Source organism: Dermacentor albipictus, chromosome 7 (assembly GCF_038994185.2).
Source record: "Dermacentor albipictus isolate Rhodes 1998 colony chromosome 7, USDA_Dalb.pri_finalv2, whole genome shotgun sequence".
Classification (NCBI taxonomy): Eukaryota; Metazoa; Arthropoda; class Arachnida; order Ixodida; family Ixodidae; genus Dermacentor; species Dermacentor albipictus.
In genome coordinates, this window is record NC_091827.1 from 3,448,959 (window position 1) to 3,474,916 (window position 25,958).

At 48.4% G+C, this 25,958-nt stretch overlaps 2 protein-coding genes across 12 annotated transcripts in view; one reads left to right on the top strand and one right to left on the bottom strand.

Annotated features, from left to right (window-relative positions):
- The window catches only part of LOC139047665 (uncharacterized), a 63,456-nt gene extending 47,250 nt beyond the window's left edge, over positions 1 to 16,206 (bottom strand). For 9 of the 11 annotated variants that reach the window (XM_070521545.1, XM_070521553.1, XM_070521548.1 and 6 more), the window contains exon 1: positions 16,083 to 16,206. In XM_070521545.1, the coding sequence (XP_070377646.1) occupies positions 16,083 to 16,091 (9 nt within the window). In that variant the 5' untranslated portion in view covers positions 16,092 to 16,206. Of the gene's footprint in view, positions 1 to 4,830; positions 4,954 to 16,082 lie in introns of those variants that run through there. The other 2 variants (XM_070521546.1, XM_070521547.1) reach the window with 2 other exon arrangements.
- LOC139047667 (arginine and glutamate-rich protein 1-B-like) overlaps positions 1 to 25,958 on the top strand; it is a 90,105-nt gene that overhangs the window by 35,001 nt on the left and 29,146 nt on the right. The gene's annotated exons all lie outside the window — the stretch shown is intronic.

Genomic DNA, 25,958 nt, shown 5'->3' on the forward strand with positions numbered 1-25,958 from the left:
GAAGCCATTTTTGGACGGTTCTCACGCAGACGTGTTACCCACGAACTTTCAACAAGCCATTTTATCTCTATTAGCACAAAGCTCAGCGGTTCGCTTGCCGTCTGTCTCTCATGCTTGCGAACAACTCTCCATATTGCAACTAGAGCTTCTACGTCGAACTGCATCTCACAGTAAACAATGAAGACATTGTAGGAAAATAATACGTTGATCTCCGATTCACCGCAAGTTTAGGGTGGAGGGGTGATTGGACAGCTCTCGTAAAATGAATTCATGCACGCTTCCTGTACATTCGGCTTGGAGGTGGGGGAGGTGGGGGGGCGGCGTGGCCCACGTTAGCTGGTGATCTTAATTATGCAGGAATAGATGTAATTTTCTTGTTCGACTTGACTAAAATGGTTTGCCTCACTACACATGGAAGTTCTGTTCTCGCTCTGCTTTTTACTACTGCACCTGAATATGTGTGTGTTCGTGAGCTCGAATGTATTAGTGACCACGATGTTTTACACCGCGAAGTTATCGTGAAGGTGGAAGGAAGGCGAGAAAAACAAAAGGAAAGAATATACGACTACAAAAGGGCAGGCGCTCAGCAGCTTCTTTCCGACCTGTGATTCTACTCGGAGCATTTCTAACCGCCTTCCCTTATCGTAATACTAATAAAAAACTGGCGCATGGTTCACGAGAAACTGATACAACCAAGAGATCAGTACATTCCTAAAATCACGACCATGTCATCAACCCACAGCACATGGTTCACTTCGCACGTGCAACGATGTATATAAGAAACGCTTGTATTCTTAAGCAAAGCTGTCGGACTCTGATGGCAATTGGGAGCATTGCAGGAAGGAAGCAAGTGTGTGCAATAAAAAAAAAATAAAGAGCTAAGGACAGTAACGTTAATCGATATTTACCTGCGCTGCTAAATAATACCAAAAAAGTTTTGTGACGTGCTTAATCCTATCGTTTCCTCTGGAAATTTTATTAATTTAACTAAGGACTACGCGCTTTTGTCGCTATCAGAGGTTGCAGAAGAGCTGAGCTTATTCTTCAGATTTCACTGACAATAAGCCCATCCCAACTGACTTACAATGTGAATCTGTTAACCCCACCATGAATTATAAGAATCGAATCAGCTATTCACTATTTCACAAATAACCCGTCACTTGGTCCGGAAGGTTCATGCCTTAAATTACTTCACATAATGAAACCGGTCATATCACGCATCTTGGCAGCTATCTTTCAACAATCTATTGACACAGGGTGCGTACCTGCCGCTTGGTATATTGCTCGCCTAACACCGCGGTATGGTCCAGCGATACATTCGTGCTAACTACAGGCTCATTTCTCTAGCTAGTTTACCTCGAAAATTACTTGAACGCATCATAATCTCTGCAATAACTAAGTCCTTAACTGAGTCCAGTGTTTTTCTTGCTAACCAACATGATTTCCAGTGAGACCGTTCATGTGAGACACAATTATTTGATTAGTAACTAACCTCCATTACGCTACTCATGCGCTCGCACTAAGTGATGCCATATTTACCGATTTCGTTAATCCGTTTCATAAACTATAGTGAGACGTAGCATAAGCCGAAACAATATCACATGGATAACTAGCTTTTGGGGGGAACCGCTATCAATTTATTTCTTTAAATGAATGTTCACCAACCCAAGTTCATCAGCACCATCATCAGCCTGTTTTATGTCCACTGCAGGACGAAGGCCTCTCCCTGCGATCTCCAATTACCCCTTTCTGCGCCAACCGATTCCAACTAGCGCCCACGAATTTCGGCCGTCCTCGACTGCGTTTCCCTTCTCTTGGTACCTATTCTGTAACCTTAATGGTCCAACGGTAATATCAATTAGAATATCGGCTATACCTGTTTGCTCTCTGATCCAAACCGCTCTCTTTCTGTCTCTTAACGTTATGCCTAGCAATCTTTGTTCCATCGCGCTTTGCGCGGTCCTTAACTTGTTCTCAAGCTTCTTTGTCAGTCTACAAGTCTCTGCCCCATATGTCAGCAATGGTAAAATGCACTGATTGTACACCTTCCTTTTCAATGACAATGGTAAGCTTCCAGTCAGGAGCTGACAATGTCTGCCGTATGCGATACAACCCATTTTTATTCTTCTATGAATTTCCTTCTCATATGTTCAGGGTTCCCTGTGATTAAGTGACCTAGGTAAACGTACTCCTTCACACTCTAGAGGCTGACTGGCGATCTTGAACTCTTGTTCCCTTCATCAAAAACGGCAAGTTGGGCCAGTTGATTGGGATTCATAGTAAAGTTCGTTACAGCGCAACACAAGACAAGGACAAAAGAAGGTATAGAACGACAACATGGCGTTGACTCTCAACTGATACTCAGCTCTCAACTGATCAGTTGAGAGTTAGCGCCGTGTCTTCGTTTTATACCTTCTTTTGTCCTGGTCTTGTGTTGCGCTGTAATGAACCTTACTATGATTCTTGTTCCCTTGCCCGGCTATCCATCATTATCTTTGTCTTCTGCATATTATTCTTCAACCCCACTTTCACACTCTCTCTTTTAAGGTCCTCAATCATTTGTTGTAATTCTTCTGCATTGTTGCTGAATAGAACAATGTCATCGGCAAACTGAAGGTTGCCGAGATATTCGCCGTCGATCCTTACTCCTAGGCCTTCCCAGTTTAATATCTTGAATACTTCTTCCAAGCACGCAGTGAATAGCATTGGAGAGCTTGTGTCTCCCTGTCTGACCCCTTTCTTTATAGGTATCTTCCTGCTTTTCTTGTGTAGAATTAGGGTAGCTGTGGAATTTCTGTAGATATTTTCCAAGGTATTTACTTAAGCAGTCTGTACTCCGTGATTGTGTAATGCCTCTATGACTGCTGGTATCTCTATTGAATCAAATGCCTTTTCGTAATCTATAAAAGCCACATAGAGAGGCTTATTATACTCTGCGGATTCCTCGATAACCTGATTAATGACATGGATGTGATCCGTTGTAGAGTATCCCTTCCTGAAACCAGCCTGTTCCCTTGGTTGCCTAAAGTCCAGTGTTGCCCTTATTCTAGTAGGGATTATTTTTGTAAATATTTTAAATAATGCTGCGACTAATTTAATGGGCGTATAATTTTTCAATTGATTACCATCTCCCTTTTTGTGGATTAGTATAATTTTTGCATTCTTCAAGTTTTCTGGGATCCTTGCACTCGATAGACACTCCGTATAAAGAGCCGCCAGTTTTCCAAGCATTACGCCTCCTCCATCTGGAAATGTGAGGTCACAGCAAGTAGACAGACCTAATAGAGGGACGCCACAAGGAGAAGTGCTATCGCCGACACTTTTCAACGTGGCCATGATGAAACTCCGAGCCCAACTCGAGAAAATACCGGGGATCAGATATATCTTGTATGCAGACGATGTCACGATATAGATGGTCGGAGGGTCCGTAGAACAACAAGAGCCATTGCAGGAGGCAGTGGACGTACGTCGTATAGCAAGCTACGCGGAAACATGCAGACTGCAATGCGCGCCGGGGAAGTCAGAGCTCCTCATAATCTAGAAGCGCTCACGAGAACGATCAACAACCCAGGCACCAACCATCCACCTGCGAACAGGTCCTAGAGAAATCCCCAAGGTGGACAGACTTCGTATCCTCGGCTTACACTTAGAAAAGGACGGGGGCGGAGGATACGCCATACAGAAATTACAGTACGCGACAATGCAGGCCTGCACATGATGCAACGAATTACTAGCAGGAAGAGGGGACTTAAAGAACAGGACCTGATCCAACTAGTGCAGGCTCTGGTGCAGGCACCATAAATAAATTTCAGCAATGTGGAAGTGGAGATACTCGACCGGCTCGGCCGGGATGTGCGTATAAGCAAGCGCTCGGACTCCCACCCGGAATGGCTACTTTTCGCCTCGAGGAGACAGGGGTGTACGCGCGGGAAATTATATAGAGGCCCACCTGGTAAGGCACAAGGAAAGGCCACAACGCACAACAGCGGGACACTGCGTCTTGAAACGTCTTGGATATTCCGTACGGAAGACCAGCGCACAGATAAAAATCCCATCACGAATGCAGAAAACTATGCACGTCTCATTATTACCCAAAAACATGCCTCCGACCTTCCACATCGGACGTCGACATTCCCGAGCGCAGGCTCTTGAGAAGAAGTATGAGAGCCACCCCAATGTCTTATACGTAGACGCGGCCACCACCGCATGAAGCACTTCATTTGTCACCAGCGTAGTCGACAATCACGGGACCGAAATAAATGTGTCGTCGGTTTCCAAAGCGAGCGCTGCAAATATGGAGGAACTAGCGATAGCGTTAGCCATCACGACGAGGCCGCACTGGGAGTGCGTCATAGTTTGAATAGTTTGACGGACTCTCAGACGGCATGCAGAAATTTTTCCAGGGCCGCACATCGCATTCTGAATGGCGCGCACCAGCTCTCGCCATACGTACGAGTCGTGTGGACTCCGGGGCACGAGTCCTTACGCGACAATCAGCAGGCACACGCCCGAGCGCATGCACACCGGCAGCCGCGAGAGGGTCGCGCCGAGCAGTTCCACCACGAGCCGATACCATTAAGCTGCACGCACATCCCACAACACCATCGTCTTTCACGAAGAACACTACCGCCGCCACATAATGCTCTGACGCGAGAGGAAGCCATAATATGGCGAAAACTCCGAACAAATGCATACCCTCACTTGAGTCTCTACCACGCCATACACCCTGCGCTGTATTCCTGTAAAAGCCCACACTGCGATCGCTGCGCAACGCTGTACCACATGGCGTGGGCTTGCGCAAGCACACCAAAGCTCACACCCACAACATACCCGACCACACAGCAATGGTAGGCAGCGCTGTCCAGCTCAGAGTCGACGGACCAGCTCAACCTTGTCAAGCGAGCGAGAAGGGCAGCTAAGGTCGCTGTACTTCTGGACTGAGAGGACCACCCACTGCATAGCGGATGAGATACCTACACTCGCCTGCTCTTCTTTATAAAGCTTACTCTCTCTCTCTCTCTTTTTTTCTTTTCTTTCTTTATTGATACTGTCAGCCCTTTCATTAGGGCCATTACAGGAGTGGAGAAAAATAAAAGCAACAACAATAAAAAATACTGAAAAGTTGGTCAGACTTTAGCTTTGTACGTTTCCAAGTAGCTCATTTGGGGAAATCAAAAGTGCAAAAACTGCAGCGAGAAAGGCAATTCATTGTCGTATGTAGCAGAATTGCATCGGCAGTACAGCGCTAACATGCGCTTTTATTAACCTGTGCGTTTGGTGACTTCCTTAAATAGCGTACGCGTTACCATCAATAAATTCGCAATTACTCTTCTTGAGGCGTCTTTACTGCACTTATTCGGTGATGTCACATGTATTTATCGGCAGCAAGATCCCAATGGCATGTGCAGACATCGCACCCTGCGGATTTGTTTGATATAAGTCTGCGCTAACGACATTTGCTTATTATTGAGGTACACAAGCAGCGTTACGGCAAGGGTAAAATTAAATGGAAAACGATCAAGACATCGCATTACTCGACCTAATTTAGCGGCTAGTTAACATCAGCTCCACTTCATGTAAATGCGGTTCATGGCGTTTTTCTGTGGGACGCACCTGTCACGTATGTGGACCAGGTTGTCCCAAATACCGCTAACATCGTGTTCATACCCATTCCCACAGAGACCAGTGTCTTCCCTACAGCTGTGAGCGCAGAAGAAGCAGTCTGTCACCCGAAAAAAGGACAAATCGCGGCCGTGAACTTCAGCCTTCCGTGCTGAAAAAGGTTGTCGTCTGCTACTGCTCTCGCGCGTACTGTTGGAAGCGTCCGCTAGGTGGCTATCAGCGGCGCCTCTATTAGCCCCGAGAACGAACTACAGGGGCGCTGCGAGCGCTCCTTGCAGGAAGGAAACAATTTATGATAACTCACAGGGAAGGTCATTACTTTTCGAAGCGAGATCGCGATGCCTTAGAACACGCACCTACAAAGCGAGATATAAGAAGGAAGAAGAAGCATGTGCTTGCTGCTGTAAATCTAGGGAAACTATGGAGCATGTTTTATTAGAATCTGAAGAGGTGGTTTGCCCAGCGGTCTATTTAGGCACCAGTGGCCTCCTTGAAGCCCTTGAGTACAGCGAGAGCAGTGGAAAAGTAAAAATGTTCGCAATAGGGATTTATGAGAGGCGGTTGGGGGATTGGTGGAAGAAAAGTAGGGAAATCACAAAAAACGGAGACGTACAAAAGCAAAGTTCGCAGTAGGGGATCAGAAAACTTGGTTGTGGGAGTTCATAGTGTTTTTTCTTCTTCGTTTTTCTTGTTTAACCTAGGTAGGACATTAGGCAGTGTAATAGCAAGAGCTTGGTGACGCAACCAACCGTCCCGTTCAAAAGGACGTCAGCAGGCGTGTGGTGTGTTGCGACACCACGGATCCGAGCACATGAGGGTCGGACTCCCCCGCGTGCAGCCGTGCGCGGCTTAGCCGTGTCCGGGGAAAGGGGGGATCCTGGAGGTTGAGTCAGTGCCGGGTGTTCGGACCTTTAAGGCCCCCCGGCGGAGGCAACACACCTCTTTGGCCTCTGCTTCACGTAGACGGCACCCCCGGACTGACCCACCCGGGGGAAATCGGCAGTCGCCTCTTCCTGTCTCTTTCTCCCCAAATCTTAGTCTTTATCTCTCACTTTTTTTATCTTTCATGTCTTCTTCTCTCTTCTATTTACTTCCCTTCTCCGCGGCGGCTACGGTTAACCTTGTGTGGCTATCCTACCTTGGGTACACCATATTTAGTTATAGTGACGGCGTACGACTGGCATCGTGCAGACTTGTACACAAGCTCTACCGCGTCCCCTCGCTGGGCTCCGTGGTGGGCGGTCGGCGCTGTTGCCGAACATACACATTTTCCTCATGGCAGCGCAAGCCTCTATTCTCTATGATCGGCGTCTGAAAAGATGCCGCACCGAAGTAACGTTCCAGTTCTCTTTTCGGAGCAACGCTCCATCATTTCCTAAGTTCTATGTACTGCACAGCGGAAACAACGTACCAGTGAGAAAGCTCTCTCCAATCCTAGTGGCCAATTAAGCGTCTCAAAGAAAAAAAAAATTACCGACGATTACGTTACTTCCTAATGCGAAATTTGAGCGCAGCAACTAAGCTGTTTCACCTTTTCGATAGATTGAGGCAAAGAAATCGAGCAACACATGTATGCGCTATCACAGAATTTTTTTTTATTTTTCACACGTATTCCTTTAACAAAGACTCCACTAACAGTTCTTAACAGTCATGATGGAAGCTTTGTGGTCGGGGAAATAGACTGATATATGTTCGACTTGGTACACCAATGCTTGATTCTCAAAGACGAGATCTATACAAGTGCCTCGCGAGGTTGTCACAGCCGTGGGACGCGTTACGAGCGAGAGGAACGGGATGTTCTCCCGCATAAGTGTTAGGAAATTGCTGTTTGTCTTTATGTCAACATTAAAGTCCCCCGCTACTAACATCGGTGTGGATCGATGGACGGTTAATGCGAGTTGCAGGAAGTGCACGACGTCTTTCGTGAGTGCGGTAGCGGACTCACGAAAGCGGTATCAGTCGGTCGCTGCTAGCGCTGGGGGGGATGAAAGGGGGGCGGAGCTGGTTACGAGGCCGACGATAACGCCGACGACGACGCGAAACCCAGGAACGGACGCCAAAGAGCCATTTGTGTAGCCAGCCCTCCTCCACAATCTCTCCTCCTCCCTTCCATCATCCTCCCTCGCCCGGAGAGCCGACAGCGCGCATGCGCGGCGGCGGAGCAGCAGATTCGTTGGCGAGCTGGTTACGAGGCCGACGACAACGCCGACAACGCCGACGACGACGACGACGACGACGACGACGACGCGAAACCCAGGAACGGACGCCAAAGAGCTGCGCTCTAAAAAAATCGGACCTACATACACAGCCTCAAAAATGTCCAAAGGGGACGCTCATAACATCCATCCATCCAGCGTAAAACCCCTTAAACTTCGCACAGTAGTGCCACGCTTTGGAGGATGCCGCCTCCTCCTCGCGCGCTCTGGCCGAGGCAGACGCCGCGTCGCTATTGGCCTCATGGCATCACGTGGGCCCTTGCGCCGGCTTCGTTTGGTGACAATCGCACTTCAGCGCCCGCTTGAGAAGCATCTACGGAATGGCGAGGAGCGCATGTTAGCACCGTTGCTATTCTGTATTGTTTGGTTTGCGCATGGCTTGAACTAAGTTTTATGGCAAGTGCGACGTCGCTTCGCGGCATTTTCGATCACCATAACCTGCTGCGCCTTCGTATGCCAAAATAGTTTCAGAAAAACAACAAGCTCTTCTGGATACCATCTGGTAAGCGCTTCGGGTTAAGACATTGATTCATCGAATTGTGAGGGAGAACTTCAGAACAACATTCTCCACACGACTATACGAGGTAGTTGCGAGTGTCGCATAGCGTACTCCTATGCGACGTGTACTTTGTTTATATAAGCAATACATGGTCGTACTTGGGGCGCTTAATCGTATTGTACGTTAACAGGCTTGAATTTGCGGGCATTCGAGGTTGCGTGCGAAAATGTGATTACTAAACCTTCAGGATTCAGCGCTTTCATTTTGACAAAATTTGAGGCTCAAGCGTGAAAACTCATCTTAGGAAAGCAACTCTCTGCGTTTTGTGCTTACTAAATATAGCCTTGTTTAGAGCGAATAGTTTTGTTTGCCTATTTTGTTCGTCATTGGCGGTCGTCCAGTGGATTTGCGATACAAAGGAAAAGTGTGCGTGCTCTCCCGAAACCGCGTTCGTCGCCGAACGACAGCATCATAAGTCTTTGAGACGTACGTGTTAATTCGTGTCACCTTCATTGTGTGTGTAGGTGAAGATGCGGTGGTGGCGCATTCGCAACGAAAACGTGCGGTAGCCCGTTCGTTCACTGGCTTGAGTCGTTCGCTCGTTCGTTTAGTCTTTCGCTAGCTCGTTTGTTCAACCATCAGCTTGTTCGACCACTATGTGTCTGAGACACACGTAATGAGACAAGAAATGGTGCCTAAATATGAATGATTGCATCATTCCAGTTACCGCAAATTCGGCCGCGTCATAGCGCGGCAATTCTATTGTGCGGTCATCACTTCACTAAAGTCATATCTCGCCAATGTTATTTCGGAGTGAGCGCAACTGTTCTCAATGCATGCATCTTAGTGCAACTCGGATCGCGACAAGTACGTCACTTCGTGAACGGACGAGTTAACACACGATGAAATGTTTTTCGTGATGAGTCACTAACCTGAAAAAATAATGCACTTATTTGAGTGCATTATGAGTGCACTAACCAACCGTGCCGCTGCTACTACAGCCGACCCGTCGTGGTGGTGGGAAACCAAGGACAAAATGACTTCGTACAATGAAATTGTGAAATGGTACCGACTAGAGCGAAGGACTATGCCGCCACCTCATCCGGGCTTGACCCGTAAGGAGGCGGTTTTATACCGACAACTTCAAACGGGGTCGTTATTCACCCCGGTGCTGATGAGGCACGTGTGTCCAAGTGTTTATGAAAGTGATCTGTGTTGTGTGTGCCGAAAGGAAAGAGCCACTGCAGCTCACATCCTTTGGGACTGCGCTAAGAATCCGCATGAAGCTGCAACACTAACAACGATCCCGCCGCGGCTCGAGGCCGCAACGAGATGCTATGACCAAGATGTTCAAACCCAGGCCGTCCAGCAGATCTCGGCGGCCCTCGAAAGGCAACGACCGAGCGAAACCGGAGGGAGGCTGCCACCCCAAAGGAGGGGCAGGCGCGGTCGACCAAAGGGAATAGTGCGGCCGCGGCCGAAGTAGAGGCGCCACACGCCGCGAAGACGTCATGGCCGCGTCACGGTAACGCCTCCCTAACAGGGGAAGGCTAACCGTTCTGCAGGTGTTCAGAACAAAGTTTCGCCACCACCACCACCACTTATTTGAGTCTGAATGAAGCGCTCTTACCGCATTATCGCTTCGCGAACGATTATTAAAAAATTTATTTAATTTTATATATACGCAGAATCCCGACTCGACGATTGGCCGCGCGTGTTTATGTCGACTTTGAGGCACGAGAAATATAACAGCACCAGCACCCACCTCTGAGCCTTTGCGCGTGCTTAGAAGATTGGCAAGCACGCACGTTGGCGGCACTGTAGCGTGTACTACTCTTTCGAACCTTCCGAGCAGCGATCGTTCGTGCCCTCTGTCGGCCTTTGTACGTCATAGCTGATGCGCGCCGCAAATTCACATGGTAAGGACGGCGCGGATTATTTAGGCTACTGAGGGTCGGGGTGTTGGCATTCGATCGTAAATGTTTATTTACAGCCATTCGCAACAAGGTCTTGCAACACGCACTTGACAAATGTTGCGTACCTAATTGTAGCGCACGCGATATATTCGGAGTCGTCATGGGACAGCGTTAGCGCTCGTTCAGATACTTTTTTTAACAAATAGTTATCAAGACAGGGGGAAAAGGCTGCCTACATTTAATTTGTATAACCGCCCGTATAAGAACTCTATGCTGTACACGAAGTTACTCGGAGCGAGAAAGCCAACGCGAATGCTTAAAGCGCACCGCCTCGCTGTGCGTGAATTCACTCTGCGAAAGGTCGTCTGCTACGCTCGAGCGGTGTAGGCGGCGCCAAGATCGAGGAGGGAACGTAATGGATGGATGGATGTTATGAGCATCCCCTTTGGAACGGGTCAGTGGGTTGCGCCACCAAGCTCTTGCTATTATACTGCCTAATGTCCTACCTAGGTTAAACAATAAAAAAAGAAAATATGGCTGTGGCTTAGCTAAGGTTAAGCCCAGGATGCAAAGCATACTAGCCTTTATTTTAGTTGTTGAACCACTGTTTAGCCTGGTGAACTGCTGTTGCTTGGCTATATTTGGTTCGGCTAGACGAAGAAACAACTCATGCGTTACTCTGCTTATTCCTTTATTTTCAAACCAATAAATACGCTGTGGTGATCAGTAAAGTAGTGGCTCTTTGTTTGAACATCGCTTATCTCGTATTTTCTCGCCACATTTCTGTGCAGGATCAAGTCCAAGCTGCTACCAAACGAGCTGTTTCAGGCGTGCGTCGCCTGCTCAGGCGCACATTCCGTTGCCGCGCCGAACGCGGCGTTGCTCGACGCTCACCGCGTCCGATGCGGGGCGCGTAGTCGCTGCGCCGTAGCCCATTGTCTTACACCCCTTGGCGGGTCGACGGGAACGCTGTCGCGTTTTGCAGCTGGTATGACGTCATATGGTAGCTACACGGCCGCGCGCGGCGCAGCAAGGAAGAGCGTGGTTGTGCGGCTAGTATGCTTCGCATAAAAAAAACTATGAACTACCACACCCAAATTTTCTGATCTCCTATTGCGAACTGTACTTTTGTACGTCTCCGTTTTTTGGCGTTTCCCTACTTTTCTTCCACCAATCCTCCTATCGCCTCTCATTAATCCCTATTGCGCACATTTTTACTTTTCCACTGCTCTCGCTGTACTCAAGGGCTTCAAGTAGGCCACTGGTGCCCACATAGACCGCTGGGCAGACCACCTCTTCACATTCTAATGAAACATGCTCCATTGTTTCCTTAGCTTTACCGCAGCAAGCACACACTCTAAGAACAGTTTACACCCTTTGGCTTGCCCCTTCTGCCACACAAAAATAATCGTCATCTGCCTTGATGCGTTTCCTTTCTTTATCGCTGCAAGCCCGGAACTTTCCAGTAACGAACGGCCCGCGCGTTATCAGCTTAGAACAGTTTACACCCTTTGGAGTGCCTCTTCTGATAACGCGCGTGCCGTTCGTCACTGGAAAGTTCCGGGCTTGCAGCGATAAAGAAAGGAAACGCATCAAGGCAGATGACGATTATTTTTGTGTGGCAGAAGGGGCAAGCCAAAGGGTGTAAACTGTTCTTAGAGTGCATGCTTCTTCTTCCTTCTTATATCTCGTTTATATCATGGATGAACAAGATGCCCGCCGCCGGTGAAAGAAAAGAGGGCGGCGACACGTTTTGGCCTGTGCCGCGCCGTCGTTTTGCACCGCGGTCGCCATATTGGAGCGAACCGCTTGCTGCACCTGTTTCTTCCAACGTTGGTAAAGGCCGATCCACACGACGGACCAAATTGCTCTTTTGGACCGCGGTCCGCGCATCACGTGATAGGACGTCACCAGTTCGTGCGCACCGCCGTTGGCCCGCGCAAGACCGCGGCCCTCGCGGCCCAACAAATCGCCGAGGCTTTTCCCGCTTCCGTTTTGGCGGCGGACCGCATGCAAACCGCAGCGATTTTGGCTTAGCCAACGAATGTTGTCCGGCAACAGAGTGTCGTCAGCCAAATCCAATCTAGTTTTCGGCTCAGCAAAAGCCATTCAAGCCAGTCGTTACAGTGTACTAGAATAGTACACTGTACAGTCGTTTCATGTCCGCCGTTCCGCCTACACGTGCGTGCAGCAGATATATTTTTTAAACACAGTGTCCTCTTGGAGTGACGAGGAGGTTTTTTCATTATGTATGCCTCGTTGAGCAGTTCCCGGCTTTGTGGGAATCGAGCCGGAATGATAACAATGATAACACTCTGGCCGAGAGTGTAGCTGGTTGGTCTGCTCTGCCGTCTGCTGTGGCCGTCCGCCGTGTGGATGTGCTCTGCGCCGGACCGCACCGCGCCAGGCCGTGACGTCGCATCACGTGACCGAGCGGCCCGCGAGCTTGGTCCGTCGTGTGGATCGGCCGAGCTACAAAGTGAGTCCCCCCGAACGAAATTTCTATCTACGCCACTGCTTATACCGCAGGTGTAAGCGTATTCGGCAGCTGTAATTGGCTTCGGGCATAAATTTCAACCTACCCATGTACTCTAATTTTGACCTTGCTTCTCGAATTTCAAACGGACCAGCCCATTTCGCCTGTTATTGCGGCATTGGTTGAGAAGATGTTTCCTCCCAGCAGCCATCGTCCAAGTTCGTTCTGGTGCCGGTTTGGGAATTTTATTGTCTGTGTCGAGGATGTTAGTGTGTCAGTAGCGTATGTTGTTGCTGGGAATGCGAGTGTTTTCCACAGTGTGCGACAGACTGAACAAGGGTTGCACGAATGTCGGGATAGGTGCCATGAGCGACCTTTTAGACGGTGCGATTTTTTTTATTATCAAATCAGTTTGTTTTTCGAGACAGTCTTCTTTGTCTCATATTTCAATTCCAAGATACTTATAAGTTGCTGTCTTTGTGAAAGAATTCCCTTCTAGCGTGAATGTCAATCCTTCAGATTTTGTGTTTAAGCTCATCCATTGCGATTTTTCTGCGTTGAACTTGAGGTAGTCCTCAGCCGCAATTCTGGAGCAGACATCTAGGAGGTCCTGTAGGCCTGCTGCCGACTCAGCCAGAAGTACAATATCGTCAGCGAATGCCAAGCATGAGATTTTCGTGTACACCTCTTGGTGGTCTGTTGTTATGGTGGAGAGTCTCACTCCAGGTCCCTCGTCATTTAGTGCTTTCAGGAGGTTGTTTATATAGATATTAAATAAGGTCGGTGATAGAGGACATCCCTGTTTTAATCCGGCTTTTAGTGTCACTTTCGAGATTTTAGTCCATAGACTTCATAAACTGCTGGGCATTCTTTATAAAATGCCTTCAGTAATTCAATAAATTCCTGGTCCAATTTCATGATTTCAAGCTTTTTCCATAGTTCAGAAGGTGGTACGGAGACGTAGGCTTTTTCTATATCTAGGAAGACCAGATACAGTTGAGATTTTTCCTTGTACTTCATCTCAGTTATTTGGGTGAGAGTGAAAATGTGATCACTTGTTCGTCTTTCGGGACGGAAGCCATTTTGTGATTCACTGTACAGTTCTTTCCTTTCATAATATCTCCCGACTGTAGCGATAGGCGGCGCTGACATCTCAAATGTTTCTTTCGTTAGGCTTCGACTCGTTTGAAACGAAAAGCGATGTCGGAAACACCACAAGATTATACATAAGACTCTGTCGTCGAAGCGGCCTAAGACTAAGCGAAAGCCGTTTACACAGTCATTTGCTACGAACGAAGTGTATTTTACAAAAGCAACGCCAAATTCAATTCGAAGCGAGCAGCCCGGACCGCCGCTATGTTTCACGCAAACTCCGCTAACAACGCAAAGACGCTAACGCTAAATCTGAGAAATAGCGTGCGTACGCTATGCGCTGTGTGTCGTTTAGCGTTCTGCGCATACGCAGTGACGACCCGTCATTTTATAGCGTACGCCAAAGTAAAGCTGTCGATTGTGGACGGGGATCGGGCGGACGACACGAAGCTACCAGATTCAGAAGTAAGCGCTTTCGGAGCTCATTACGGCTTGTTCTCAAAATCGGCGCGAGAAATGTGTTCCAAGCTGTCCGAAGATACCGCTTATGAATGAAATCGGGGTAAGTGTTTTACTCTTAGTTATATCTGGCCAACACTTCTTCAAAGCAGCGGCTTGTCATGTTTCGGACTCAGTAAAGTTCCTCGGTGCGGTGGCTATGGTATTGTTCTGCCTAATTGCTCGCTTTCGATAGATTTGGTCTTGCTGCGCACGAGGCGTGGAACGTAAATGTTCCGTACTTTGTTGTAGCTTGCTGCGAAGACGTATTATAGCTAATCACTCGCTTACTCTGCGGACCACCACGAAATATTCAGCTTCAAACATTCATGCGCTATCGTTGTGTAGTCGCCGTCAACCTTGCTTCAGTGCATGGATTCAAGTGCGCGACCATTCACTTGTTCTTGATACGTTGGCGGGTGGGTTGGGGTGGGTGGTGTACGGATAACGTGCGAGGAACTTACTATTTCAGGATGCGGAGCTACTTCCTTTATCACTGTGTAACGAGCAGTCTTCACTCTTGCCGACGTTCCGGGGTGGAAGTCCTTTCTTTAGAGGTTAACGACACAGCGATAGTGGATGAGTGATTTTATCCTCGACAAAAGTCGTGCATCGCGAAGGCTCGGCAACACAGGCAGTCCTTACGTAGCAGCGGCCCGTGGTCACACAGATTCATGCCATTCCTTAATAGGGAAGTCATTATTTTTGCAACCAACTACTGCACATGTCTTTCCTCCACTGTTCCAAATGTTGCAGCATGAATTGAGCATGATGCGTTAACCAGCACCCAGTTGGCTTTCCGATAACCGATCGCACAGTAGCAGGCCTGGAAGAAGCGGTAATTGCTTCGTATTCGTGCGCTTTCGCTGAGGCACGTGCTGCAGGAATGGCCATCTTGCATCTTGCTACGTCTCAACACGGTCAAGGGCGCGATTTAGACGTTTGCCACGAGGCAACCCCACCCGCCACGAGGCAACCCCACCCACCCATCGGCGCCCATCGCAGCGTTGACGCAGACTGTTGACGCAGACTGACGCAGACCCCACTACCGGAACCTGACAACTAATGGTGAAAAGGGCCAACGCCGAATGCTATCGTGGGAACGACTTCGACCTCGGATTCTCAGATTGTTTCGCGCTTGATGAGCATGCGGGGGCGAGGAGGCGGAGTTCGACGGAACGGTGCGATATCATGGGCGGAATTTTGAGACCGATTCCACGGTTCCGATTGGTCGCGATAATGTCGTCAGATTCCCTCGTCTAGCCCTACAGAAGAAAGCGGTATTAAAAGCGGAGACCTTTCGTGCGAATGGTGCTGACATGTTCTGATGTGAACTCGGACGCTTAATATGCTCCTGCATGGAGTGGGCTTCCGTATCTGGAGCCTGTGTAAATAATGTGAAATAAGCCCTGCATCCTTCATTTCTACTGCCGGACGTACTCGTCAATGCGCTTGCTTGATTCCTGGCCCAAACGCCACCTCTAGACGCAACAACCTCTGGAGCAAACCGCTCCGCGAGAAGTCTATAGCCGCGTTTACCTGAACGCGCGATGCTGTATCGCATCGTGCATCCCAAGAAAGGGCCATCAATTTAATGCTAGACCCGTGTGGGTCGAAATGCAGCAGTCGCGTTTGGCTGTAACACTCAGCACGTCGCATCAAGATGATGCGCTATATACAAAATGTGACGCATTGCTGCCACATTCAGGTAAATACGGCTTTTATGACGACATATGTCACGTACGTTAGGGACCGCCGCCTACCTGTGCCATTTTGGTAATCGTGAGGTGCTCGGTGATGCCTGCTCGGACAGCAACTGCGAAGATATACTTCTTCTTCCTCTTACCTCAGGGCGTCTGCAAGCACGCGCAATGTCCTCTTCGCTGCTCACCCGCTACGACAGCGCCGCGTTCTACTCGGTGTCCAGTTCCGCACTTATGAGGAAGCTTTACCTCAGCAGCTCCTATATATATATATATATATATATATATATATATATATATATATATATATATAATATTTCACAGACGATGGCGACACTCCCTAACGCGAATTTTGAGCGCAACTGTTCAGCTGTTTTGAATTTCCGATATATTGTGGCAACTAATTTGATTCTGAACGACAGGGTGCTGTCGTAGGCAGCGCTGAGCCTTTACTCGGGCAGCTCGTTTAGGAGCAGCGGCAGGCGAAGTATGGTCCATAGACGAAGCATTTCCGCCGCTTGCGTGGCTCATTCTTCAAAAAGAAAGCGTGAACTCGGGAGGGCATTCTCTAGCGGCGGCGGTGCCGCAGGCGAAGTAGCGCATGCGCAGTTGGTCCGAAGCACACGCCAGTGCTTTGTTTCCGATACAGAGAACTAGCAAGCTTTCTAGTGGCGCGAGCGGCCTCCTGGGAGCGGGCCTTTCAGCGTAAAATGATGCGGCACTGGCGTCGACCGCTCATGACGCCGGCCGCCCTGCAGCGTCGCAGCGTACTGCATGGGGTTTCTTACGAGAGACTCGCTAGCTTCGGAAGAAAGCAAAACGACGCTCATATACGCACGCAGAATGAAGAAATGTTGGCATGTCCCGTGTATCAGCACGAAGCTATATAAAGGAACAAAAATGGGGCGCGTTGGTTTATCGAGTTCACTGTAGTGCAGCTATGTTTTTCAGCTGTTCGTAAGGAAATCGCGTCTGCACGGATGCGCTCGTTAATGGGAGGTGCCCGAAGTATATTTAAAACAGCTTCACTGATTACCTCAGTGCTATGGGCACCCTGCAATGCAGTTTGCCTGTACATGTCGCGCCACCTGGCAGCGGCGGTGAGCATCCGCGGGTAGGCCGTCACCGTCATTTCACCAGTGGCCGCGGTGCTCTCAGGCACGCCTGCAAGCCTGCTTTTCCGATTTTCCAATAGATTCCCCGCGGCCTCTTGGCAGCTCCTTTGTGAGAAGTGTGAACAAAAAGAACAAGCGCAGATACTGCTGCGTTAAGAACTGTCACAACCGCGAAGGGGGTGTCGGCATCAAATTGTGCCGCTTCCCTTCGAAACCGGGGGAAGCAACCCGGCGGCTGAAGTGGATCGTCGCGGTTCGTGTCGGTCTTGCGAATTTCTGCTAAACGAACTAAAACGTAAGTGCAAAAACAAGAAAAAGAAATGAAAAAGAGCCAGGAGCGGCATCTGTAAAAAGACACAATAAAGCGTCAACTGCATGAAAATGCGTGAACTGATTCCTGCTGTTGTAAATCAGTTTTGATAGTTGTTTAGCTCTTCTTGCTCCAAAACAAACTCGCAGTGGTTGTTAGGTGTCAAATCTAGCTTCGTAAGCGCTCCGTGCTGGAGCTTTGCATGCGCTTGCTTCCTCCTGCGCCAAGATCAAGACGCGAATGCTGGTACCGAGCTCATTCGTGCCGATGTTTTCTCGCGCTTAGAACAACAGAACTAAGGTTGCAGTGCACTGCAGAACACAACGAGTATTCGAAAATTATCATTTCCCTCGCGCACACAAGAGCATATTTGCTCAATCTTCAAGTTGTTTAGTCTCAGCTGATTGCTCTCTATGATTCTTCAGCGGTAATACCTTCTGACATTCGAGCCCGAACGACAATACCAGAATATGCTCGAGGCACTTCGTCAACGGAGAAAAAAGCACTTACCTGCCAATTCCCCAAAACCTCTACAATGTGAGGTGCAAGGCACGCTCCAAGTAAGGAAGCGACAAATGACAGTTCAAAGACGTCCACGGCCGTATTTGCTCACTTAAGTGGCATAAAATAATGATTTGTCAACGCACTTCGAAATCGACGTCGTAAGCATACTTACTTTGTTGTGAAAAATACTTCGCTACCTGCGGTGGTTGCTTAGTGACTACGGTGTTGGGCTGCTGGGCGCGAGGTCGCGGGAATAAATCCCGGCCACCGCGGCGGAATTTCGATGGGGTCGTAATACTAAAACACCCGTGTAATTAGATTTAGGTCCACGTTAAAGAACCCCAGGTGGTCCAAATTATTCCGGAGTCTCCCACCACGGCGTGCCTCCTAATCAGATCGTAGTTTTGGCACCTAAAACACCACAATTTAATTTAAGCACCTCACTGGAATGTCCGTGCTGTTTACTTCTTTGACACGGTATACGTGGTTGTAGTAAAAGATTTCACGTCCTTTCTCAAGCGTCGGTGCTCCAAAATGGGCCTCCACGTTTTCGATAGCCTTAAAACCGCAATTTAGAACGTCCGAAAGCTTTCAAACGAGTGCCGCAAAAGCATGCCTCTGTAGGAGCGGCCGCCTCGGTGTTTCGCGCAACTGACACGGTGGCGCTGACGGCTGAGCCGATCGCCGCGCCGCCTGACCATTGCAGGGAGCCTGTACGCAAATGGAGCTGTTACAGTAACCGGCACCGCTGTCTGCTCTTGGGCGCGCTCGGAAACGTGTCACGTATGAATGGCCAGGGGGTCATTGCCGTGCACCCATCAGGCATTATATCATATTTCCTGTTCTCTGTGCAAAATGACTGAATACGTGCACACTGTACAATCCCTTTATTTCAGCAGTTCCGTGCACGCAACTGGCCGGGCTGGCGTGTAAAACACTATTCGATCAAAAAAAGAAAACCTTAGCATCGTTTTATAGTTACATGTCTATACACGTTAAAAACTGCGGCTCACTTCCATATATACTGAGTAGACAACGATTACATGATCACTCTTTCTCTGCTAGCTTTTACCCGCTGCTACTTTGCTGTCACCGCAGCTCGGATATGATAACTTGTCGCAGACCCGACAAGATAGACTAGTTTTGAATACATAATTACTTTTGCCAATACACCACTCAAATGTTTTGGGTCCTCACTCTACCTTGGGATTACGGGTGGCATTGAAGAAATACAATTTAGTGTACACATCTTGCTTCCCATTTCTCCCAGGTTGTAGTCATCCGACGTGGGAACAAAAGCACAAGTTATTTACTCAGATTGTTCAAAAACAGCTTCTTATTTGCACAGTAATTCAAGAATTAACACAGTGCGTTAGAATAGGCACAAGAATGGAAGCATACGTTTATGGCGCTGCAGCCATTTATAATCGACTTAACTTCAGTTGCTGCCGTGCACTTCGTTTCTCATCATGACACTCATTCAGACCCTTGATGTAGAAATGCATTTGTGTGACGACGTAAAAACCGATGAACTTCGCGGTTAATACCTTGCAATGTTCACCACAACCAACACCACCAATGTTGCTCCTGTTGCTGACTGCCAACACATCAACAATGCTGTCTCGGTGTAGCGAACTCTTCCAAAAGCAGTCAGTGAAAATGTCTTCAAGTTCCCTGATAAACACAAAAAGCTTCAGTGAAGGGTAGAGAAGGCCAGCGAACTCGCAATATTTTGTGAAAACGGCAGCATTTAAGCACTTTCCATCTGAAGCAGGCAGCAGAAGCTAGTTCATGCATGCACTACACTTTGTTTTCAGTACACACTCCAGGGTCAAGATCGCGTTATCGCGTACGCTGTAAGATTTGTCGGACGATCTCGCCGCTGCCACCATTTGAAGGAGTTGAAGGTCGTAGAGAGGAACTTGGGAGGAACTGGGTGAACAGGGTTTATTTACATTATTTACATTTGAACATGGAATACATTTACACAGTCTAGCGTGACTCCCAAATAGAGCCCGCAAGACGAAGCATACAGCAAACGAGCACACAGCTCACGAGTACATTGACGAGCACAGAGCACGACGACGAGCACACGCTAGCAGCCGACAACTCCTCCATTCGACGTCATCGTTCGACGTCATAGTAGACTACCCGCCTTTTGGAGGAGGAGGGCTCACACACACGTGCCGCACAGGTTTCAGTGCTCTCTCGAGGGCAGACGACCTTTGCAGCGCAGTCGTCGTGGTATCCATTGTCCTGCGTCCTCGTAGTTAGGTGGTCACGCCAGACACCAGCCGGCGCCTCTAAATTCCAGAGCTGCCTTTCTCCTGTTCTCCGAATGAGGTGCTTGGTGGATGAACGCCGCCGTAGTGAAGTTCTCCAAAGGAAGTTCACGGTTGGTTAGCGCGGTCCTCGCTGGTTCTATGAAGGGCGCCCCCACCGCGGGTGGATTGACGCACCTGCAGCGGGCTGGAATAGCTGCAGGCCGATCCTAACAACGCTAGCCTCCTCCTCATAGTAGCGGAGCGCAACTATTCGATTACTGATCGTGAATGCCTGACTCTCGTCTTGGCGGTTTTCAAATTCCGCCCATACTTGTATGGAACGCATTTCTCTGTAAACACAGACCACCACGCGCTCTGCTGGCTTTCCTCACTCAAGGATCCTACCGGCCGGCTTGGTCGCTGGGCTCTGCGACTTCAAAAATATTCCTATGCAGTAGTGTACAAGTCGGGCCGATTACATCGAGACGCAGGCTCTTTATCAGGCTATCCAGTGGACGAACCACCCGCCGACCCTGACCCCGATTCCGACGCTTGCGTTTTCTCCGGTTCTCAGCTGCTACACGTTGCCGACGAGCAACGCCGTGATGCCACTTTGCGCGCCATCATTGATGGCTTGGAATCTTCTGATTCGTCCCTTCACCTGTTTGTTCTGGATGGTGTATTATAGCGCCACATGGTACGCCCCGACGGTCCTGCCCTACTTCTCGTCATTCCTTAGCACCTCCGATCAGCAGTTCTACAAGAATTTCACAATTCACCAACGGCAGGTCACCTTGACGTCTCCGGCACGACCGGATTCGCCGACGCTTCTATTGGCCAGGCCTTGCCCGCTACGTCCGGAAATACGTTGCGGCGTGCGAAAAATGTCAGCGCCGAAAAACACAGCTGACGCTCCCTGCCGGGTGCCTTCAACCGCTAGACATTCCTTCGGAGCCGTTCTTTCGCGTTGGCTTGGACTTACTTGGCCCTTTCCCGTTATCCACGTCTGGGAACAAGTGGGTCGCTGTGGCGACAGATTACTCCACGCGCTACGCCATCACCAGAGCGCTTCCAACAAGCAACGTCAAAGATGTCACCGATTTTCTTTTACGCGCGACGTGATTCTGCAGCATGGTGCTCCACACCAACAGCTCACAGATCGTGGTCAGACATTTCTCTCTCAAGCCATCACCGACATCCTGGAGTCCTCTTCCCCCAAACAGAAGCTGACTACGTATTACTATCCACAGAATAATGGTCTCACTGAACGTCTGAATAGTACCCTAAAGGACATGCTTGCAAAGTACGTCTCATCCTACCATACTGATTAGGACCTTAGCCGATTCTATGTCACTTTTGCACATAATTCTTCGCGTCACGACACTGCCGGACAACCGCTCTCTGGCTCTCGAGCTGTCGGCTGAACTGGCCAGCGCTGCAGTTACCCTTTGTAAATATACTTTGTAAATAGTCTCCAGTCTTAATGCTTTGTTCGCGTGGCCTGTGGTCGGTGCTTGGACGATGTCGACGACGACGGTGCGGCTATCTGATGTGCAAGCGCTAGCCCCACCATTGCTGCAGCGTTGTTTGTCTTGCCTTGTGAATATATCCTTGTATATAGATCCTCCCCCTAACACCTTTGGTGGAAGTGTGGGGTAATCTCGCTACAACCCCGAAAACTGAATCTGCCACCACAATTCGTGGCAGCATTGTGGTGGCTGCCACCACAATGACCAACCAAGCGACCCATTGTGAACAATGCCCGTCACCGGTCATTCTCTTGCATCCTCGTGATCCCGGGAGTTTCAATTGCACAAGCGGCGTGGACGTCGATGAGTGGCTGGCTATGTATGAGCGCGTCAGCAACAATAACAAATTGGACCCGACGATAATGCTTGAGAATGTCATCTTCTACTTACGGGACACTGTGCGACTCTGGTTCGAGACGCATGAGGAAGCTTTTACAAGTTGGGACGTCTGTAAGCAGAAATTACGCGAACTGTTTGGAAAACCTTTCGGATGACAACTAGCGGCCAAGAAATAACTCCCAATTCGCGCCCAGGACGTGTTGGCTCTGTGCCGCAAGGTCAACACTGACGTTCCTGAAGCGCAGAAAGTCAGACACGTATTGAAATGCATAGCCGATGACGATTTCAATCTGCTACTGTGTGTGGGGGTCGAGGTGCCTTCCCGTGCCTCGCCCCCAGCTCGCCCGTTGTGCTTAGCTCGATCTCCGGGAACCATAGAGTCACTATACTGACTCTAGAGGACAAGCTACCCATAGGGCCCATGCGTTGAAATCGGGAACTGCAAGAGCGCCGCCATGTTTCTACGTGCCGAGCTTGCCAGCTCCTGAGACGCTTGCTAGACTTGGTCGCAGTAGTCAGTTTTAATCCGGCAACCGTAGCAGCGTAGCAGCATGGCGTCTCGATTGTAGTGTCGTGATGTGTGCGCGCAGCCGTGTGTTGGGGCTTTGTAAGTTGGTTCTTTATTCCATATTGCGGGACGGTGTGGGCGTGGTCCATGTTGGCCGTGCAGGTGGCAATTATGCAATCGAGGGATGATCCTGTTGAAGTTTCCGGCGGTATGCGGTTTTCAGCGGTCACGCCTGTTGCAGGAGTGTCACTCGACGAGGTTAGGAGCTCGAAGCTGTGGTCAGATTCCTCATTGGCGTTCCGTAATTCTCTTCGCACGGGTGCGGTATGTTGCAAAAGCCGCTTTCGCGATCTATCGTCGCGATGATAGATCGGGTTTTTTTTCATTATAAGTACGGATCCAGCTGTAGGGCACATGTAACCGACAAACGGAGGTCTCAGGAGAGCACCTGAGATTATATAATAAAGCAGGTGGCGCAGGAACTCCAGGGCGCCCAAGGGACAGTGGGGGGATCAAAGCTCAAAGCAGAACGGTACGTAGGTTGGGGCCGCCGAGGCAGGTGTGTGCCAGGGAGTGTTCGCACGGACAGCTCCCCTGGCACGCGCAGCAGTGCCTCGCAAGGTCGAGATACTTTAAAGGCACCTGCGCCCATGATCTTTCTTTTGCCTCGGTGCAGTGAGCACGATTAACGAGAATAATATGGAGGGCATCCGGTGCAGTCGCGAATGCGTCATGGCAAATGTAGCTCGCGTTGCCTGGCGTGTGTAGTAACATCAGAGTTGGTTGTATGAACTTTATACATAATACGCTTTGTTACAGTACCTTAACGGAATGGGTCTAGAGGATGGTGTTGGTACATTTTTTCGTACCGCCCTAATCCTATACCACCCCCCCCCTTTTTTTTATGTATACATACAATTCCTTGCCACGTCGGACCATAGCCTCCTTTATTTTTGAAAAATACCGAAGACTATGGACGGATTGACCAGTTCAAGTTGTTAGCTTGTCAATAACTGCCATAGGAATTGCTGTAATAAACACAATTCCACGATCGGATTGTTTACTTTCATTTTTTGTTGTAACACTGAGGACTACATATAACTTTATTTTGTATATGTGAGAGAAGTATGTGGATATCACGAGCTTAAGCCAATGTGCGATACACAGACAAAGCAGCTGCCACAACATGAACTGCATTGAGGGCCACACAACACATACATAATTAAAGGTGCAAAATATAGGGGAAGCATCAAAATACGCTCTGTAGCACTGCAAAGTATAACATATATTGTATGTGTACAATAAATGTTCAAAAAAACAATGCATCAATGTCCCATTTGCCTTCAAGTTTATTATCAAGTTCAAGTTTACTGAAGTTTATTATGAGCATATGTACAACAGGAATCTACTGACACACCCGCTGTCAAAGTGGCTGTTCGAGGTGTGCTGGCTGCCTCAGTGTAAGAAAAAGAAATTGGGTGAATGCCGACACCGGTGCCATTGCTTCTTGCCTCTGACCTGCACGTGCCTCCGCGGCATCTTTGTGCGCAAGTGCGCTGTTCACATTGCCTGTGGCTTTCCCTCAAATGTTTTCTTGGCGACTAGGGTGACACACCTGCAGTCAAGGTGGCTGTTCGAGGTGTGCTGGCTGCCTAAACGAAAGAAAAAGAAAGAAATTAGATGAATGTCGATACCAGTGCTATTGCTTCTTGCCTCTTACCTGCATTTGCCTCCACGGCCTCTTGGCTTGCGGAGTCTGTATGAGGGAGTTGCTGTGGCTAGGTGTAGGCATTGCCTAAGCAAAAAGAAAAAGCAATTCAAATGGGGAATTATGGAAATAAATGCAGTTGTTATGTCTGCTTCTTGCACTCTTCTTGCCTAAAAGTTTTCAAACATAGTGTCCAGTACACACCAGCACTTTGACTGCTTCTGCTTTTTACCTCCAAGTGTTGCTGCGAGATCCTTAGTATGGCTGCGTGCAGCATTGTAACACTTGGTGGAGGCATTTGAAGTGGTAGCCAAAATATAAAGAATCATCCTTGTCTGCATGAATGCTTTCAATTTCTAAATGCAGTGGTAACTATCACTATTAGTGCAAGGCCCCCCACATCTATGCGGCAAGTGCCATAGCTCGAAACTGAGTTTTTGCTTTAGTGTTTCACAAGGCGTCTGATATGTCCACATTAGATGTGATGTGTTTGTTTTTATTTATCCCAGTGTGGAGAGAGCATCATTCAATTGTTTTTTTTTATTTTTGCGTGTCTTGTGTTTTTTGTTTATTTCTGAATTTATCAAGCAGCAGTCTCATGATGCTAAAGTGACTTATGTAATGGCAATCAGCTTTTGTTTTGCAGAAAAACAATTCATTTTCTGACCCATTGTTTGACATCCCCTCACTCGCATAATTTTGCAGAGTATTCTACCTATATTGACTTGCTTGACCTCCACTAAAGAGTCTTTCATTTTCAAATATGACTCTTTCCTTAAAATCATTCGACACTTCTCATGATTTCTGTACCTTGGGCTTCTGATACTCTGCATTCACCATTTTTGCTTGTTTCTGACTAGAAATGTCTTCTTTAATTTAGAGCTTAAATTTTACCTTTGGAACACACGGAAGGGCTTGCCATTGCATATCTGCATAAAAGGGAAACGTTTCATTAATGATTTGCAAAATCCAATTGAAGATTGATGAATGCAGCTTGTAGTGTGATATGACTGAACGAGCCATAAAAGTAACTCATCTCACTTGGTAAATTAAAGCACATATTAGTGTGATGTACAAGATACGTTACACTAACATGGTGGGTTCTCTTGCTTATACAGCAATGTAATCGGTGCGCGAGAAAAAAATTATTTTTGCTTACCCCTCGTACACACTGATTTAAGGAAAATGAGCTGGAGCTGTCCACATGATGTACTTATTTTCCCTGCGAGTATGGTCAACAAAGATGTGTCCCAGCTGCTTAGTGGTATTTGAGATTATGTCAGTATTGCATATGTGCCTGTTGTTTAAAATAATTGAATTCTGAAAATGCTCGCAGGGATCTGATGTGCATATCTGCAGTTTATGGATACATGTAAAAGACTCAGCATCAAGTGCAAGTGAACGGTCCCACAGGCCCGGAGTCGATCATGCAAATAGATTCGCTGCACAAATTTGTGACCAGAAAAGATATTCCACATGAAATGGCATGCAAGGAAGTGTTGAAAATATTGCACAGTTAATAAAACGCCTACGCTATTAATATGTGGGTTGATGCACTCGTTATGCAAAACGGAGGTGAGGCGTGCAGACAGGACACAAGAGTAGAGTATTTACAAGCAAACAACACGAGCGCCGCCCACTTCTCTACTCTTGTGTCCT